The sequence below is a fragment of the Dermacentor variabilis genome, chromosome 11 (genome assembly GCF_050947875.1).
Source record: "Dermacentor variabilis isolate Ectoservices chromosome 11, ASM5094787v1, whole genome shotgun sequence".
NCBI classification, from domain to species: domain Eukaryota; kingdom Metazoa; phylum Arthropoda; class Arachnida; order Ixodida; family Ixodidae; genus Dermacentor; species Dermacentor variabilis.
Genome location: NC_134578.1, coordinates 55,799,020 through 55,818,367, shown reverse-complemented (window position 1 = coordinate 55,818,367; position 19,348 = coordinate 55,799,020). Strand labels below are relative to the sequence as shown.

At 46.2% G+C, this 19,348-nt stretch overlaps 1 protein-coding gene across 2 annotated transcripts in view; it reads left to right on the top strand.

The window, feature by feature from the left end:
- The window catches only part of LOC142564558 (venom metalloproteinase antarease TserMP_A-like), a 44,379-nt gene that overhangs the window by 14,301 nt on the left and 10,730 nt on the right, over nt 1-19,348 (top strand). For both annotated transcript variants that reach the window (XM_075675601.1, XM_075675599.1), the window contains exons 5-9: nt 1,042-1,119; nt 6,030-6,163; nt 8,479-8,550; nt 10,823-10,947; nt 11,130-11,182. In XM_075675601.1, the coding sequence (XP_075531716.1) occupies nt 1,042-1,119; nt 6,030-6,163; nt 8,479-8,550; nt 10,823-10,947; nt 11,130-11,182 (462 nt within the window). The remainder of the gene's footprint in view (nt 1-1,041; nt 1,120-6,029; nt 6,164-8,478; nt 8,551-10,822; nt 10,948-11,129; nt 11,183-19,348) is intronic.

Below are 19,348 nucleotides of genomic sequence, written 5' to 3'. Positions count from 1 at the left end.
TTTATAGTAGCACAAAATAATCGACAGTATATTTTTCTTAAATAGCTGCACAGTCACTGAAAGCAACACTGGAATACCAAAGCATGTACAATTACTCGCTTACCCTACAACAAGATATGGATCTTTATTTATTATCTTTAAAATCTTACAATCTTTATTTATCTATTTGCCTGCAGTCTACAGGTGGTTGCGCGAATAGCAAGAAGTTACGGCCAAAAAAGTTGTCAGGCGGTGAATGTTCCAGGGAAAATGTGATGTTCTTTTCTATGCTTCCCTTTTGCCCCTCCACTCCATAATATATTATGTGTAGGCAAGTATATATACAGATATATCCTAGCCTGATTCCTACGATTAAAATTTTCCAAGCAACAAAAAGTGCGCATTCATACTATTATCTTTTAGTAAAACAGGGGAGCGGTACATTATGCTCGTCTATTTGTCCATATTTATAAAGTATTCCTTCTTATAGAACGCACAACCCTGGCTTGCTTACTTTTGGAATAACGTTCGCAGACGTCAAATAAGTTCAATGGAGGGCTTCAGCACCTCCTGGCACACACCTTACTTAAATATATATATTCATCAATGGTTTCAGTTGCAACCTTGACCATTGCCAAAATATATTTAGCGAATCCATAATAGAGCGATGCTAAATAAGAGATACTTCCATCACATCAGTAACGAACCGACTGCCCTTTCGTATCGCACTAAATTCTCGTTGACTTGTCCTGTTCCCTGTGCAATATTCGTCCATTTTCGTATTCTTGTATTCTTAGCAATAGCACGTGTTGCTTATTTTATGACTGCTGTTCTCTCTAGATACGAGATGGTGAGCATGGTTTATTGTATATCACCTGCCCATGATTATAGTGGCTGGCAACAACATCACTAGTTGCTGTGCCATTAATTTTTCTTCGTTTAATCATAGGTGTTGGACTGCCTTGCGGGCCCAAAACACCATAGTTATTTAGTCGCTGGGGAAGACTCAGTAAATGCCAGTTTACCGGGTCGCCCACCAGATATATTTCTCAATGTTTGCAGAGCCGACGCTCTCGCAAGTTTACCAACACTCAGATGGACCCCACCAGCGCAAGATCAGAGAGCGAAGAAATCCCAACTGTAAGTAGTGTAGATCAAAACTTTAGATAATCGCATATGCTTGAATATTTGTCATTTTACTACAGCCCATGTGAAAACATGTAAGAACACTCGCTTAGCTTACAAAACCATTTGGTGCGCAAAAATTAAAACTAAAAAAAGCGCACGCTTCGCTGACGACCATGAACAAGCTATCTGTCGACAGTGGTGGTTCCCACAAACCACGCTATCCACTCTTGATCCACCGTATAAAATGCAGTTCAACTTCAATGAAAACAAGTTCGTGGCCACTAAGAATTATTTAGCTAAATCAAAAGTATTACATATTTTGCATTTAAGAGAGCTCATGCTGGTAACATTATATTTATTTGCGGGTTGAAGATTCCGGCCCGAATCACCTGGGAATAACTATCGACGTAAACGCAATTAGCATTGTAACAATGCAGCAATTTATCGCCAGCGCGAAAACGTGTCATGTATGTAGCATGTGCTGCCGCCGGAATCCTCCCTTGCGCTTTTCTCTGCACACGCTGCTCCTCCTATTGGCACGCCACGAACTGAGCACGTGAGGCATGCCCGAATTTATATTCAGGCAAGCTTGTCTGAAGAAATATGGCGTCCACTTTCTTGCGCCCCGCACCGTAAAAATTTTAAAGGATTTTTTTTCCTTAGCGGCCCACAGTGAGCAGCGCATACCACTTCACCTAAGTTTCTGTCAAAAGGCTTACTGGAGAGCGGCACGTATCCTGTAAACCAAGTTGCCGTGAGAGAGCTTCATTGAAAGCAGCACGCAAGCAGTGTCATATGCCCAGTGACTGAAGTTGGGGTAGTCTGCAATAGACTACGGTCTACGCAGTGGCCAACATTAGAGTGAAAGATGATCAATCGGGGCACAGATGTATTTACCAGAAAGTGTGAGGAATAGCTACTCGCCCTTAACTGCCATAAAAATTCTTGGAAAAAAAAATCCTCAAAAGTGCGAAACTTCTTCAGGGCTGTGTTTCTTGCATAAATTTATTTCAACATATGCGATGCCAGGAGCCCGTATTGCGTTGTTACTGGTCTTGTTTAAAAAAAAAACAAAAGTAATTCTGCAATATTTACTTGTCAAAATTACACAAAACTACCCTTACACACTCGTGCGAAAATTGCGGAAAGTTCCGGACCAGTAAACTGGTCATTGGCACCAGAGGAGTCTGTTTCTGATGAAAAGTTACATAATAACCGACAGTTGAGTAATTAAAAAGTAGTTTTGCTCGGGTATGCACTAATCGTCCGCAGCGTATACCTGCAAGCGCCGTTTGCGCACTTTCACGAGAGTGGTAAACTTAAGCATATCAGTGGCTGTCAATATCAACTGTCAATATCGGGTGGATGCTACCTATTTTCTTTCGTGTACTTTCCCCCACCTTGCGGCCTTCTGCATTAGTGATTTGCCATACCATTGACATTCGTCACTTGTGCTAAAATTCAGCATTCCGACGTTTTTACACATATACCAACATTTTCCCACGAAATGTTCCCCTTAGTTCGTTGCACAGTGGTGTTTAAAACATTAGGATCTATGAGTATAATATCACATTGTCGTGACCATGAAGAACAGAACTAGCAAAAGAGAGAGTTAAGGATTTCAATCTTTATTGAGAAAACTTACGCCCAGCAAAATGAAGGTCAAATATTTTTTGTTTCGCTGCCGAATCGACGAAACCATTCAGGGAGGTTCTATTGGATGTAAGGATGTCTTACACCGAGTGATAACCTTCTAACTATGGTTTGCGCGCGAAAAATGGTCACTCGACAAAAATGAACAATGCGTTCGTGTCAGTAAGGTGGGGAGTGAAAAGAGCACACTGCAGCAGGAAAACTTGGGCAAGTTGGCGAGTGTTTGTACTTGACGAAAACAGCGCGAAGAAGGACAAGGACGAGGTAGGCTCGTACGCTGATGAGGTCGTGTGTGAACCTCCTGTATTCGTCCGCGTTTCTTTTGGCACTGTTTTCTCAAGGAAGAGAAACACATCTGAACAAGAAAACCAAAAGTTAAAATAATGTTAATTGTGGTATTATTTTATCCACGGTTACCTTATTATTCAAATCGCGGTGTCACTAAGGAAACTTCGGCTTCCTTGGTTTACAAGTTATCGCTTATGTCCTGGAACACGATCTCGCGCCTTCACGTGAGCGTCACAAGAGCGCCCGGCAAGGACCGAGGCAAAACGAAAAGGAAAGAAAAAAGCACGAGAGAGACGAACAGCAGCTTTATTCCATTTCTTACATCTCAGCCGGAGAATGCGGTTTGCTTAAAGGATGGCTGTGTGTATAAGAACTGCCACAACTGCATCAGGTAAGCCAAGCAGCCACTGCAGAACAAAGTGACCACGAAGAAAGCACTCAGAGCATTCCAAGCCCGCACTAGCTGATTCCGACTTGAAGCTCTGAATGGACTCGAGGAAAAGTTGTCGAGCCAGTGGCTGAGCGAGTGGCCGAGCGAGTTGCCACTAGCCGAGAATGGCCTATCGGCTACTAAACCCTGGGCGCTATGACGTAAAACTATTCCAAACTTTTCTATTCCAATTCTGCAATCAGCCCTCCGCGATTGGTGAAAAGCTTTTTTGGACCACCCCCATTTCACCGGTCTGTCACGCGACTTCACCAAAACCGCGATAGCTTTCCACCTGATATGACATGTGCACACTGATTATGCATGATTTGACCGAACAATAAAAAAATAGTTATTTCTGATTCGACGCCTTTCAGTCATTAGCCCGCGGCCATTGGTCAAAAGTTTTCGGGCTGCACCCATTTTACTTGCCTGTGAAGCAACGTCACAAAACCGCAAAAACTCACCACGTCAAAGTGACGTGTACGCGTTAAAGATGCATTAATAGGCCCAGCAAAACTGAATTTTCTCCTGAATAGCCGCAGGCTGCCCCGTTCCGAAAGGAATAAAAAATGGATGCCGCCAATCGCTCAGGGACTGGCTACTTGCACCTGCCGGAGAGCATGGGTTCATTTGCGTATGATGAAACTTTTTGCGTGGTCGTGTAACGTTTTCGAGCATTTTCGGCACGTTCACGACCTCGTTCTGCCAACTCTGCTGAGGATCCGCTTTAGCGCCATTCGTAAGCTTCCGTTGCATGCCACCGCGATTTTCGACCAGCCACCACAAGCGAAGTATGGGAAAGTGGACCAATCGCAGACGCCGGAACCACCCTCTTTGCCCAGTTATCAATATTTATTGCAGTGGCTCGGCCCCATCGAATCCCTCTCCACTTGAGCATGCTCCTCGCCTCTTGTCAGCCAATTAGATAAGGCAAGCCGCTCAGTGAAGCATTTTTCAAGCAAACAAAACTGACCTCCTATGAACGAGGAGAGCGTTTGATCGGTCTGTTCAGATAACCCTGCGGCTGACCGCCCGACGCTTGCATCAGCAGTTACGCAAATTTGACGTCAGGAGATTGGAATAAAAACATATTGGAATAGATTTACGTTATAGGGCCCCCTGTCTCTGATCATGGGCTTAACACAATTGCCGCCACATTGACGCCACGCGCATGTCCGTCAAGATGCAACTAACACTGCTTCAACAGTTTCAATACACGGAGCCACGTAGAAGGACACCAAACTAGCTCTGCACCTATTCTTATAACAATAAAACAGGCTACAACAACTTAAGGTGGCGTCTGCTGAGAAGCAGTGTTCTTCAATGTCCGCCCACAGGCTAGGTAGCGTCCGCCAATTGCAGTAGTGTGGCGGTGGGGACGATTGAAGATGAGCTGGGCCAAAGGTACCACATAGTAGGCGCTGGATGCTCATACAAGACATGGCGCAAGTCACGCGCCAGGAACCGGTAGAGACAGGCCAAGGAACGACAGGGTGCAGCAGTGCGGCCCTTACCGTGGTTCCGGAGTGGTGGAGCCGCGTAGCCCTCTCTGATCTCGCTCCTCGCAACCCGACTCTTTCTGTCGGTCTGCAAGACAGTTGCTGCTCGTCTTCGTGTCATTTTCTTCCTGTCTTTTTTTTTGTCTCTGGTCCCGCTGCACTGCTTTTTATTATGCCCGAATTAGCCGCATCTGCAGACGCCGTCGTCATTTTACACAATACTTTTGCATTTTTCAAGACTTGTCATGACATCTCAAACTTCAGCGTTCTCACTGTTTTTGTAGTAGAACAAGTAAGCGGTTCTTTATTTATTTCCGTTGACAAAGAAAATGAATGGATGAGCTAGTGGAACACGACGAACACAGGCGGCTTGAGGTACCATCGACTCCCTTTAATACGTTCGGCTACATCGCGTTAAGAACGTTACACATCATACAAGAATACAGATGCAGAAAAACTTTTACATCGGCCACCCTGGAAGGGCATTGGTGTCGGGTTCGAATCCCGGACCAGGACGAATCTTTACTCGAGTTCGAAGCTTTGTTTCTGAGAAACTTATATGTTTTTTTGTAGCTTGGGGCTGCATTTGGGTGCATGAGAATTGTCCCTTTTATCCTCTGCCTTGCTCTATTCCACAAAACTGATTTGCCATGCATAATATCTCATGGAAATAGTTCTATCTTGAAGAAACGTAAAGAAAATATTCTGTTTAGACAATAAAATGTTACGGGAACAAAGCAAGAAAAAATACAATCGTAAAGCTTTAAAACATACGCTAACAAATTAAGAGCTGAAGAAGGGAGAATGGTATTGAATTGAATTCTCCCAGTGTTAGATTGTGCATAAGACATCCTGATATTTCGCACAAATTCAGTAGTTTTGGCAAGCTGTTTCTTATAATTGGCATTCAGCAGTATTAGTTACCACTTCCGCTTTCACTATACCACATGTTGAAATGATTTGGTGTTCATTGCGATTAGCTTTATAAATATAAGACACACTGCTAAAAATGTTCTCTTTGCTGTCGTGTTAAACTCATCATTCCAAAATAGATAAAGAAGAGGAGCGAACCGGACAGCCAGATAAATTTACTGTGGAGCTTCACACTATTTCTGACTCAGTGCACCAGAAAGAATTTAAGACTAATGAGGAGTTAATTGCTTATCTGGCAGTCATGACAAACGCAGTGAGTACCTCTTGTACCTTCTTAAGCATAACTTTTCCCGGTGTGTACGAATGTTTTCGTACTGCAAACGTAACTTTCTTGATTAATTTTTTTTTTGAACGACTCTGCCCAATCACGGGGCAGAGTCGCACAGGGCATGTGTAATATGTTCGCATATTTACGCAACTAGACTCGTTCATGCGGGCTCTTACTCCGTTTAATTTAGGGGTCGAATTTCAATTGTAGCGTTTTATGTCAGTTCTTTCTGCCCTGTGACAAGGTGCAGCCGGTGACATCAAAATCGGTCACCGGTCTCTCTCCACTATTACGCTATGGCACTTCTTTGACGAGGTGAAGAAATGCTGTTGTAGACCCAGCCATGTAAAGGAAGCCTATCGAAAGTGCGCCTTTGAAACAGGCTGAACTTCTAACTTCGGCATACAGCATGAATATAGAGGACACACTGAAGATGTTCAAATCTGTGGACCCATTCAAGGCAAACAAAAGGGTCGGAGAACCGGAGTATAAAGTGACTAACCCCCGCATGCGCAGGTTAATCTCACTACTTGAGACACCCAGTGGTCGAATAGTCTTGTCTACGATTCAGATGAAAGAAGCGCTGTTTCACTTAAACAGCTAGTGTTCTTCTTCCTTATATAGTAATAAGCTTCCACTAACTCAGGTGCGTTGTGATTCCTGCATCTGCCGAGAATCTCTCTCGCCGAAACGTGATTCACACATGGAGGCCTTGCAACGGGCGGGCAAATGCGCTGTGTCGTATCGTTAAAAGATTTAGGTCACGCTACTTGGCTCGTTCATATATAATGTGCTCGGTCTGTCCGATGTGGGGCAGCTGCGGAGCTCTTGCAACTTTGGTAACCATGAGGTCTTTACTTTGGCGAATTACAATACCTTCAAAAGAGGGAAACAGCGCTTATGAACCCAGACAGCCAGGTCAAGTTTGTTATGTGTCACGCCGTCTCGTTTGTGTAATGCCTCTTATATCGTTCCACCGTTTATGGGCATACATATCTGTAGCTTGAAGTAGGACATCTCTCATTTATCCCCAAGACGTTGTCACTTTTTAAGCATTACTGTTCATGTGTACATTGAGCACAACTGTCCTCTTGGCGTTCTCCTCACATGCCTCGATAGGGCTGAACTGACCTTGATCTCTTAGTTGTCACTTTCGTGACCTTGAAATTTGAGTCCTCAGCCACCTTGCAGATGGACACGGTGTTCGATCCGACCTGCAACTAGTCGCAGTCACCAGCGTGAAGCTACCAGTATGAAGCGCTCGCTACGAGGCCATCAAAGATTATTGTATCTGTGCTCTTTCTTTCTCCGAAATTTGTTAGATGGATTTCCGGCTCACTTACGCACTCGACAAAGAAAATTTTTGTTTTTCCAACTTGATCAAGCTTGGTTTAACGTTACACTCTGTGTCGCGCTTAGGAGGCTGGCACAACGGCGGTTCCCCTACTTTTAACCTCAAATCATTCAAAGGCAACCTAATAAGATAAACGATCTCAATATATGTCGTAGACAAAGCGAGATGTTGTGTGGCATTGGACTGTTTAATTTGGCCTAAGATCTCAAATCCAATTATTAGTGGTTTCTAGATCGCGGCTACGCCATTGAAGGCGTAATTGCACTTCTAAATGTTCCAGGTGTGCGCTGACTGGTGACTTACTGGGGCTAAATATCTGCGCGAACAAGTGATAAGATCGATCGACGCTGTGCTCGTAAGCTTTTGCTCCGCGTTCCCACTCTGTCCTCGCTGGTTGCGTTGTTTAACGTCGCAATCGTGGCTTGTACCTAGAGTTCATTGCCCACTACACTGGCTCCTTCGCCATTGTGGCACACCTCGGTGGCGTCACTTGCGTGATATGCAGCATCACGTGCACGGGGAGTCAGTCGTGCATGACCAATCTAGTTCGTGTCGCCCTTTGTAAAGGTTTGCACCGTGGGATCGTATAGTAGCACCATGGCACCCCTGTTTACAGTGTGCATAGCGCTACGCTACGGCGGACGACTCGTGACAAGTAGGGCTATGTTCTTCAGGACTCTAAAAGGCTGCATAGTTAAGCTTCTCACTCTGAGAACTAATCACTCCAGACCAAATAAAACGTCTCACCTTAAGAGAATCACAAACAAACGCTCATCGAAAATGTCTTCATTAAATGCCCTCTTTCACACATAGGCCCCCCTGAAGGCATAACCATAACAAATGTGAATACCTTAAAATAATGCTGACCAAGCTTCAGTGTATACTCTGTGTAATGAACAACAGTTTCGTTAAGCAAGTCACAACTGTATATTATGATGTATTTCAGGTGAACCTAAGATATCTGGACATGAAAGATCCGCGGATAAGCTTCATCCTCGTTGGACTTACACGTAGCAAAGTAAGTGTGGCAATCGATGTTCACCGGCGCACTAGAACACCGCAGAAGAGAACTCCTCGCTTCTGCGCTGTAGTTTCATCGTATTAGCGTTTTTGCCACAAGCAGAGATGGTGCGTAAGATCTCAAATCCAATTATTAGTGGTTTCTAGATCGCGGCTACGCCGTCGAAGGCCTAATTGCACTTCTAAATGATCCAGGTATGCGCTGATTGGTGACCTACTGGGGCTAAATATCTGCGTGAACAAGCGATAATATCGCTTGACGCTGTGCTCGTGAGCTCTTGCTCCGCGTTCCCACTCTGTCCTCGCTAGTTGCAGAAAATAAATCAACGGATTGTTTAGGCCAAGACACGTTTAGTCCTTCCAGGGCCCCTCAAAGACGTCGCTCTTTCCTGAGCGTCATTTGTCACGCCATCAAGTAACGTACCACGTGCACCAGGAAGGGGCGCAAGGTCGGTTATTGGCTCCGCCACAGTTTAGGTTTATCGCTAGCCAACAACTTCCCAGCAAACGGATTAATTTTGCGGAGATGTGGCGCTCTTCGTGTCATGCAGAAAATTGGTAGGCTCATCCCAACAAGTTCAAGAAATATAGTAGATGAGCAGTAACAGGGCGGATAGCTCCACAGAAGAAGTCTGCGCTAAACGGCACTGATATCTAGAAAAAAATGTAAGGCCTAAACTGCGTAGCGGGAATTACCGAAAATTTGCCAAGTGTGTGCTCGTTAGTAAGTCAAACGTACTGCCGTTTGTTGCGCGACGCTTTGCAAAACAGTTTGGGTGCAATGGCAACTGACCTTGGCTGCACCACTTTTCTCTCCGCACAAAGTGCTCTACTCATAGCGCAGCTCTGCGTCTATCACGCGACGCGTCTTGCGCATGCGTAGTGCCGCTACCTGCTGCCTCACGAGACTGCGGCGTGGGCACGTCCATGAAGATGAGAGGGTGCAGCGTACACCCCCCCCCCCCCCTGCCCCCACGTATTCCCGCGACCACGAATTGCCGCTAACTGGACGTTCGTACACTGGACTGGACGTTCGTTCCTTACAGCATATGCCTTTGGGCCCAATCTAGCTCCTAGGTCACCCGCTCCTCACCTAAAGCTCGCTTTTTTTTACTGTGATGAGAGTTTATTTCGTTCTAGATAATTGAATACAGTACTTTGGATCGCGAAACATTGGCACTGCATGCCTCATGACGCATGCCTTACATATTAGCTACCTGTGAGCGACTCCGGGCTGGCTAGAGTGGTGCTTTTGACGCCGGTGTGAGAGCCACTCATGCTTCGCACTAAAATACAAAGGGCGTCCAGTTAAAAGTGCACCGTGGAAGCAAAATGTTTAACCCAGTTTTTCTGCGGCCGATCGCACTTGGCATTTTTGAGGACCTCCCTTTGACCCACCGACCGAACACAATGCTGCCTGTAAATTTTGCGTCGACTAGACGCAGCGTCTGCAGTCTGCCATACGAATGTTCAGCAATGAAGGCAAGACGATTAAAAAATTATATGCATCGCCATTCTCCCATTTCCCTTTCCAAACACTGGCGTGGCTAGCAGACAAATCGGCAAAGCTTCATAATTAAAAGAGCCCCATGAAATATATTAGTGCGCTTTTTGTATCACATCCCGGTGATTGGGTATATGATAATACGAGGAAGTAGATAAGACTTTAGCAGTCCGTAATGGACAAATGACGTCTTCTCGGTTACCGAACTAGCCACTAGCGCAACTTAAATGCAATAAAAACAGCTAGTAAAAGATTCAAACGCTCAAGAAAAAATAGTACGTTTTTCTTTTTTTTCATTGGCGCAAAACTGGGCTGGTTCGCACTCGTCAACGCACAGTCTAACCTCAAGCAAGTCTGAGAGGGTCATAATCATGAATATTGTCTGGCTGATAAAACAATCGAGGATGAATTATGTTCTTTGCATTGACAGTGTCCGGACTTTGCAATTCTTACGATGTCACCACCGCCGAAATTTCGTTTATGACGTGCTGTCTTCTTTGCTTGTTTGCGGGCTTTCGATCTTTAATAGCACAAGCACTTTCAGTTGAAAAAAATGAGAACTGTTACTGTGTTATACATTTTCTCTGGTATTTGCAGTGTCTTGTATGTTACCATCAGGTTTATTGTTTGACAATGCCATGCTGCGTTCTTCTGGCGGAATTATTTACGGAATAAAGAAAAACGAGCAAAATTGTCTCAAAGAATGAAAATTATTCTAATTGCATGCGTCTTTGCCTCACAAACTTTTCCTTGCATTTTCTCACAGGACGATCCCTTCGTTAGTCATAAGGGCGGCTACCTCTTTGCGGCAGGCACATTAAGCGGGATGGAAGCTTATAACAAGGAAGGAAAAATACCTGGAAAGCCTGACGTGGTGTACCTTGTAACCGGGTAAGCGAACGTATTTTATATATTTTAGTTACTCTTAAAGACGGCCATTACGCTAGCTGCGTTGTCATGTATACTGGGTAGACCATAGATAAATGTTACAAACAAATCGTTGCAGCTGTCTGCAGAAACGTATTCAGCATCGTTTTTTAGGGATACCCTATAATAATTATACTTCATTACAGCCAAGATATTGCAAGGGATAAAGACGGAGGAGGGATGGACCCAGGCGTAAGTGGTGAGTTGAATGTGTTTCGATGGGACTAAATGTACTGGTGCACATCCTACAGTCCTTAATGATTACGGTGTTAAGATGTGCACGACGTAGGTATTTCCGCCCTATTTACTGTCACTGACTTACTGAAGTATCCAAGGAAACTTTGCAAATTTTTTTGTCATAGAAGGAAATGCAGTCTATTAACCCAGTCGTGCATTTGGTTCAGAACTGAGTTTGTCCAACAGGCACCCTCACTATAGATGTGGTCAAGTTGTCTAAAGACAGCTCTTTTATCACATTACCCTCAGCACCTCTATAGGCCCCATGTTTAATGAGATTCACACACTATTCGAACAAAATTTGAAGTCAGGAAAGCTAATGGGTGGTGTCGAAATTATAAGGGAAAAACCCTAACAAAGAGCAGAGCTTTCCCTTCATTGTCAGTCGTCTCAACAAATATTCGCAGAGCTGCCACTAGAGGCAAAACTTAACCACGATGTTTGCGAATAATTGTCGTATAGATAGTATGTCTATCGACGACGTCACCTATAGCGTTTCGATCGCTTACGAGAGACGTACACTTGCTCATAGAGTTGTATTTATAGTTTAATAGCAATGTTTGCTCTTAAATTCAATCCGCCATTGCCAGCACGTTCGTGCCGTGTAACATGGGCTTGGGCAGAGAAACGTGCGATTCTCATGAAGCTAGGTGATGAGAGGAAGAGGCTGAAGTCATGGCCACAGAAGTTTTATAACGCCACCTGCACCTGCAAAAGCGTCCCCCAGTGACCATTAAATGTCATACTTACTTTTTTGCTTCTGGCCATTTCCATACGTTCAATAAGTTGTGGGGTGCATAATGCAATCAAAGTGCTTGAATATAATTTTCTTGGATTTAAAGTGAGTACTTATCGTACAGCGTAGCTCCCTCGTGTTCCTTGACGACCATTATGCGAGAAATTTAGTGTTGTGATGTGGAGCCTCTTAGGGCGGAAAGCTAGCTAGTACTAGGCTCCAAGCTTCCCGTTCTTTCTCCATGCGAAATCATTATGTGCCCCATGGAAGAGGAAAATCCAGCGTCCGTCGTTATCATCCGATGGTACAAAATCGAACGTGACCAAGCGATCACGGCACGTTGCCAGGTTTCGGTTGACGGGAACCACCCCCGAGAGGGGATTAAGGTGGCTTAAAGTACGGTTTTAATCTAACGAAATAACTTAGAATAATCATGAAGATTTCCCAAGTAAATCGCGTAAGGATATATATATATATATATATCGTTACGCCCACTGAAGGGCAAAAGCCTCTCCAATTCTTCTCCAACTACCGCGGTCATGTGCTAATTGTGGCCATGTTGTTCCCGCAAACTTCTCAATCTCATCCGCCAACCTAACTTTCTGCCGCCCCCTGCTACGCTTTCCTTCTCTTGGAATCCAGTCCGTAGCCCTTAATGACCATCGGTTATCTTCCCTCCTCATTGCATGTCCTGCCCCCCCCCCATTTCTTTTTTTTTATTTCAACTATGATGCCGTTAAATCGCGTTTGTTCCCTCACCCAATCTGCTATTTTCTTGTCCCTTAACGTTATACCCCTCATTCTTCTTTCCATAGCTCGTTGTGTCGTCCTCAATTTAAGTAGAACCCTTTTCGTAAGCCTCCAGGTTTCTGCCCCGTAGGTTAGTACTGGTAAGACACAGCTGTTATACACTTTTCTCTTGAGGGATAGTGGCAACCTGCTGTTCATGATCTGAGAATGCCTGCGAAACGCACCCTAGCCCATTCATATTCTTCTGATTATTTCAGTCTCATGAGCCGGATCCGCGGTCACTACCTGGCCTAAGTAGATGTATTCCCTTACCACTTCCAGTGACTCGCTACCTATCGTAAACTGCTGTTCTCTTCCGAGACTGTTAAGCATTACTTTAGTTTTCCGCATATCAATTTTTAGACCCACCCTTCTGCTTTGCCTCCCCAGGTCAGCGAGCATGCATTGCAATTGGTCCCCTGAGTTACTAAGCAAGGCAATATCATCAGCGAATCGCAAGTTACTAAGATATTCTCCATTAACTTTTATCCCTAATTCTTCCCAATCCAGGTCTCTGAATACCTCCTGTAAACACGCTGTGAATAGCATTGGAGAAATCGTATCTCCCTGCCTAACGCCTTCCTTTATCGGAATTTTGTTGCTTTCTTTATGGAGGGCTACGGTGGCTGTGGAGCCGCTACAGATATCTTTCAGTATCTTTATATAAGACTCTTCTACACCCTGATTGCATAATGCTTTCATGACTGCTGAGGTTTCGGCTGAATCAAACGCTTTCTCGTAATCAATCAAGCTATATATAAGGGTTGGTTATATTCTGCACATTTCTCTATCCACTGATTGATACTGTGAATATGGTCTATTGTTGAGTAGCCTTTACGAAATCCTGCCTGGTCGTTTGGTTGGCAGTAGTCTAAGGTTTTTCCGATTCGATTTGCGATTACCTTTGTAAATACTTTGTAGGCAACGGACAGTAAGCTAATAGGTGTATAATTCTTTAAGTCTTTAGCGTCTGCTTTCTTATGGATTAAGATTATGGTCGCGTTCTTCCAAAACTCCGGTACGCTCGAGGTCATGAGGCATTTGGTATACAGGGTGGCCAGTTTTTCTAGAATGGAATGGAATGGAATGGAAAACTTTATTCACTCTTTTAAGGTTTTAGCGGGTCGAGGCCGAAGTCTTCATTCTTGAAGCTTGGGTCCTCTTCAGCCATGGATAGGCCCCTAGTCCAGCGCTCCACTGAGCCGGGCCGCCTCGCACGCGTGCGCTATTAGAACTCTTTGAGTCTCTAGCTCGCGGCTGGAGAGCCAGCTCTCCCATTGCTCCGCACTTGGTGTTTTGTGTTTGTGGAATGCCTGGTTTCTTGCACACTCCCATGTAATGTGGTATAATGTTGGTTTAGCTCCACACCACGGACAGGTTGCGCTATACTGCGTGGGGAACATCCTACTTAGTATGTGTAAGTTTGGGAAGAAGCCCGTTTGCAGTCTCCGCCATCCTGCGGTCTCCTCCTTTGTTAATGGTTTATGTGGTGGGGGATATTGACATCTTAGCCCCTTATAGAGGTTTAATAGCTCTGAATAGCTGTTCCCGCAGTTGATCTGTGGCCCCTCTGGGGCGGTTGGCGTTCCTGCTCGGCTGGTCATCCCTCGAGCTAGGCTGTCTGCCCCTTCGTCGCCCCTGACCCTGCGTGGCTTGGTATCCAAATAATGTTATGTGTTGGTTGTCCCTCAGCGATTGGAACTCTGCTGAGGATCTTGAGCGCCGTGTTACTAATTCTGCCTCTTATATAGCTCCGGCACGCCTCTTGTGAATCTGTTAGGATATTGAGGGATATTCCTGTTCTATAACCTTCTTCCGCTGCCAGTGCGACACCGATTTCCTCTGCCTCGGTTATGTTAGCCACCTCGGCCGTGAGCCCTGTGATTAATTCTCCTTGATTATTTACTACTACCGCTGCCGCGTTCTTTTTGTGTGCTTGTGAGTATAGGGACGCATCGGTATAGACTGTATTGTCCCGATGTCCCATCATCCTTTCGTAATACTCTGCCCTAGCCTGTCTCCTACTCGCATGGAGGTTTGGGTCCATGTTGCGAGGGATAGTTTGTATGCGTAGTTTCTTTCTTAGTGGCTCTGGTATTGTGGCCCTGCTACTTTGTGGTTTTTCTACTTCCCGACCTAGCTTTGTCAGGACCGCCCTTCCCGTTGTTGTATTGCTGAGTCTTCGTACTTGTGTCTTGAGCTGGCATTCCCTTAGTTCTTCAAAAGTGTTGCTGATTCCAAGTTGCATGAGTTTGTCGTTGGATGTGTTCCTTGGGAGGTGGAGAGCTGTTTTATACGCTTTCCGGAGGATGGTCTCGACTTACTCTTTTTCGGTTTTGGTGATTGCATGGTACGGCAGTGAGTATGTGACCCGGCTGACTATCAGGCTGTTGACCAACCTGAGTGTGTACTCCTCTTTCATGCCATATCTCTTGTGTGCCACTCTGCTAATCATTCGGCCCACCTGTCCTGCTGCTTTGTTTAGCAGGCAGATTGTGTGGCTGCATTTCCGGCTTCCTTGCAGCCACATGCCGAGGATTCTAATCATCTTTTGTTCCGGGATGTTCTGTCCTTCTAGTTTTACTTCGAGCGGGGCGTCAGTGGGGGGTGTGCCCACCCTGAGGAGTTCAGATTTCTCCGCGGAGCACCTGAGGCCTCTTTGATTTGTGTATTCTTCGATGCAGGCGGCAGCTTCTTGTAGAGCCTCTTGTTTATCCCCTAGTGAGCCTTGAGTAGCCCAGATCGTTATGTCGTCCGCGTAGATTGCGTGACTGATTCCTTGGATCCTGCTAAGTTTCTTGGTAAGGTTGACCATTGCTATGTTGAAGAGTACTGGCGAGATTACTGAGCCCTGCGGAGTGCCCTTGCATGGCGTTTGAAAGGCGTCACTCCGTAGGTCTCCCAGGCCTACTGTCGCTGTTCTGTCGGTTAGGAAGCTTCTGATATAGTCATGGACTTTCTTCCCGCAATTACTAGAACAATCTTCCCACCATCCTTCAACAAATCTAGAACAATCTTCCCACCATCCTTCAACAAATCTGCTTTTACCTGATCCTCCCCAGCTGCCTTCCCCCTTTGTATAGCTCTCAAGGCTTCCTTTACTTCTTCCGGCGTTACTTGTGGGATGTCAAATTCCTCTATTGTCTCTTCCAATATCGCCGAGGGTGCCACTGGTACTGTATAGATCTCTATAGAGCTCCTCAGCCACTTGAAATATCTCATCCATATTAGTAATGATATTGCCGGCTTCGGAAAATTCCTTGCTAAATATAGACGAAGTCATCTGCAAGCAGCCCTTGTTTTATACTATTCGATAGGCGCAGATCAATAATGACCATTAAGAACAAAAGTTACCATCATAACTACTCTGTCATACGCCTGATTTTACTAGGCTTATTCTAGATGCAGTGACGTAATACTAGAAATTATAAGCGTTTCCTGAAGTAATCTTTAATCCAATGAACAATAGTGCTATTTACGGGCTGTGGCTCTAGTTTTTTTAATGGGTTGTTTTATGAGGCACGGTCGAATGCTTTACAGACAGACAGACAGACAGACAGACAGACAGACAGACAGACAGACAGACAGACAGACAGACAGACAGACAGACAGACAGACAGACAGACAGACAGACAGACAGACAGACAGACAGACAGACAGACAGACAGACAGACAGACAGACAGACAGACAGACAGACAGACAGACAGACAGAGAGTTTTATTGGGGTCCGTAGAAGCGCCGCCCTTAGAGCAGCACCGCGGGCCGCTCCCAGGTGGAGACCGGCAAGCCTAGCTTCACAGCCGCATCGTGGGCTCTGAAAAGCCCGGAGTTTGTGGTAGAAGCTCGGAACTCTTGATGGCGGAGATCCACTGCTCTTCGGTGAGTTGATTGGGCCCCCGTAATGAGGGGCACCGCCAGAACATGGGATCTAAGCTGCTAACCGACCCGCAGTCCGGGCAGGTAGACTCGAAGGCATCGGGAGAATAATGCTGAGGAAAGCTGATCTTAGATATGACCTAGTCTGCAACATTCTGAGAGTGATTGCCTGAGACCTGGAAAGTTTACCGTGCGGAGCGGAAAACACCGCCTGCCCATTTCATAGTGCATGGTGACTTCCTTAAAGCTGAATAAAATACCTTCAATTCCTCCGTAGCCATCCTGCAGACCTGCGTCCTTCCCGGCGCGGAGGGTTAGAGCGCGTGCCCGAGAGTAAGCGGTATCGTGGAGGTTGGTAAGGGAATCGAGATCTGCCGGAAACCAAGTAATGGTGGGTGGGGAGATAACGTTATTGCCCAGAATTTTAGAGGCTTCGACGGAAATAACCAGAAGCAAAAGCCCTAACCGCCGATCTAGCGTCTGTGTAGATGTGCGATTTGCTATCGTCCAGGAGGGCGAGAACCGTGGCCGCATGCTCGGCCCTCGAGAGAGTAGGATCTTTGAAAGACGTGGAATTGAAGATAGAGCCCTTGTGATCGATGACAACGGTAGCGAACCTTGCCGAGCAGCCATACTGGGCGGCATCTACGAAGCAAGCCAAGCGAGGTTCGTTCCTAACGTGCCTGAGAAGCGCGACGGCCCTGGACCTGTGCCTGCCGACGCATTGCAGTAGATGAGCGTTACCAGGAAAAGGAGAGGCCTGAATGCTGGCCCTTTGAGCTTCAGAGAGCTGATGCAGCCGCTCCGCCACGAGCATGGGGTTGAGGCCGAGTACAGCCAAAATATTTCTTCCGTCTGGCGTAGATGACAGCCGAGCTACACGGCAGATTCCTGTGGATCGATCATCTCTTCCAGGGTTTTGTGAACCCCTAGCTGCATGAGTCGTTCGGCGCTGGCTTGCATGGGAACGCCCAACACTCTCTTTATGCTCTTTCGAATTTGCGTGCATACCTTCTTCTCGTGGCCATGGCGGCAGTTAGTGTCCGCCACGTACGTGATGTGGCTCATGAGGAAGGCGTGAAAGAGCCTCAGGACGTTGTCTTCTCTGAGGCCTCCCGCCTGTTGGAGGCTCTTTTGATTAACCTGATCATGTTCTCCGTCTTCGTGGTAATTTTGTCGATCGTGCCACCGTCACTGCCGTTCGACTCTATCAGCATGCTGCGAACTCTAAGGACGTCCACCCAGGGAATGGGATTACTGTTAGTGGTGCGGAGCTTTATGTCAACTTCCGACAGCGGCCTTTTGGTTGGGGACACTCCTGACGGGCCTGTATAGGAGGAGCTCCTATTTTTTCAAAGGGGACTTAAGGTCCGTGTTGGTGAGAAAATGTTTTGTCTGGAAAAGGGCTTTCTGAAGCGCTGTTTCGACCTCGTCCTCGCTGCCGCCGGCAAACTAGATGGAGATGTCGGTGTACAGAGTCTGGTTGATGCCTTCAACTCTGGAGAGTGATTTGGATAGCTTTACATGACAATGTTGAATAAAATCGGGCAGATTACCGCATCCTGCGGCGTGCCTATCGGGCCCAGCTCCACGGGGTCGGACTTGAGATCGCTAATCTTGAGGGTGGCTTTACTGGATCGTTGAAACGAACTGACAAACTTCTGAAACGTCTCGCCCAGTCCGAGCACCGAAGTGGAGTCATGGATGTGTGGGTGGGTGATGCTGTGGAAGGCTTTTTCCAAATCGAGTCTTAGGATGGCCCTGCCGTCCCTCATGTTCTTGTTAATATTTTGGTGCTTGAGTAGCTTCATCGCGTCCTGCGTCGACAGGGACAGGGACGGGTGGATACGGATCAGGTTGTACAGGAAGAGATTCTTACCCTCAATGCGCCTTGAGACGCGGTTGTGTATAACGTGTTCTGCCTCCTTGCCCGCGCATGACGTGAGGAAGATGGGTCTCAGGTTACGCAGTCCCGGATGTCGACCCGGCTTGGGGATCAGGACGACTGATGACGTCTTCCAGGACTCTGGGACAGCGACCTGCTCCCAGTTGCGGTTGATTGCTTCAGTGAGGCATTCAATGGAGTCGTATTGCAGGTTTCGAAGCGCCCTGTTGGAGATGCCATCGGCGCCCGGGGCCGATCTGCCATTGTGGTCCTAGAGAACTTCCCTGACCTCGTTGATGTTGAAAGGCTCACCGAGCTCCAGGCAGGAGGGCCCCTTATAGAATGGGTAGTCCGCCGGGGGCGAGGTTTGCCTTAACATAGATTTGCCTTAACTTCGTTTTTCTGGCTTCAAACGGATTCATGACATTGTTAGCTCGTCATTTTCAACAAAGTAATTACGCCTTATTAAGACTGTCTGAATGCAGGATTCAAACAAAAAACGTCTAGCACAGATACCCGCTGTTGAAACTATTACGCCACGGACGCATGCATTGACAAGCGACATAAAACTATCTTATGAATTTATTGCGGACGTGCCAGTGCCCTGAGACTCATGGCGCGTTTCGATTTAGCCACCTCGATAAGCTGAACCGTTGCAATTAGTAGCGTTTGTGCGTGTTCGAAGCGTCTTCTGCACTTAGGAAAGTATAGATTGCTCTGAAGTTTACGACAGTGAAGGCACATAAAGCGTAATAAACAAAGCCACAAGAAAGTCTGAATGCAGAGTCACGAAGGTCAGGCAAATCCGTGTACTTCTCATCATTCCCATGGCGGCTGAACG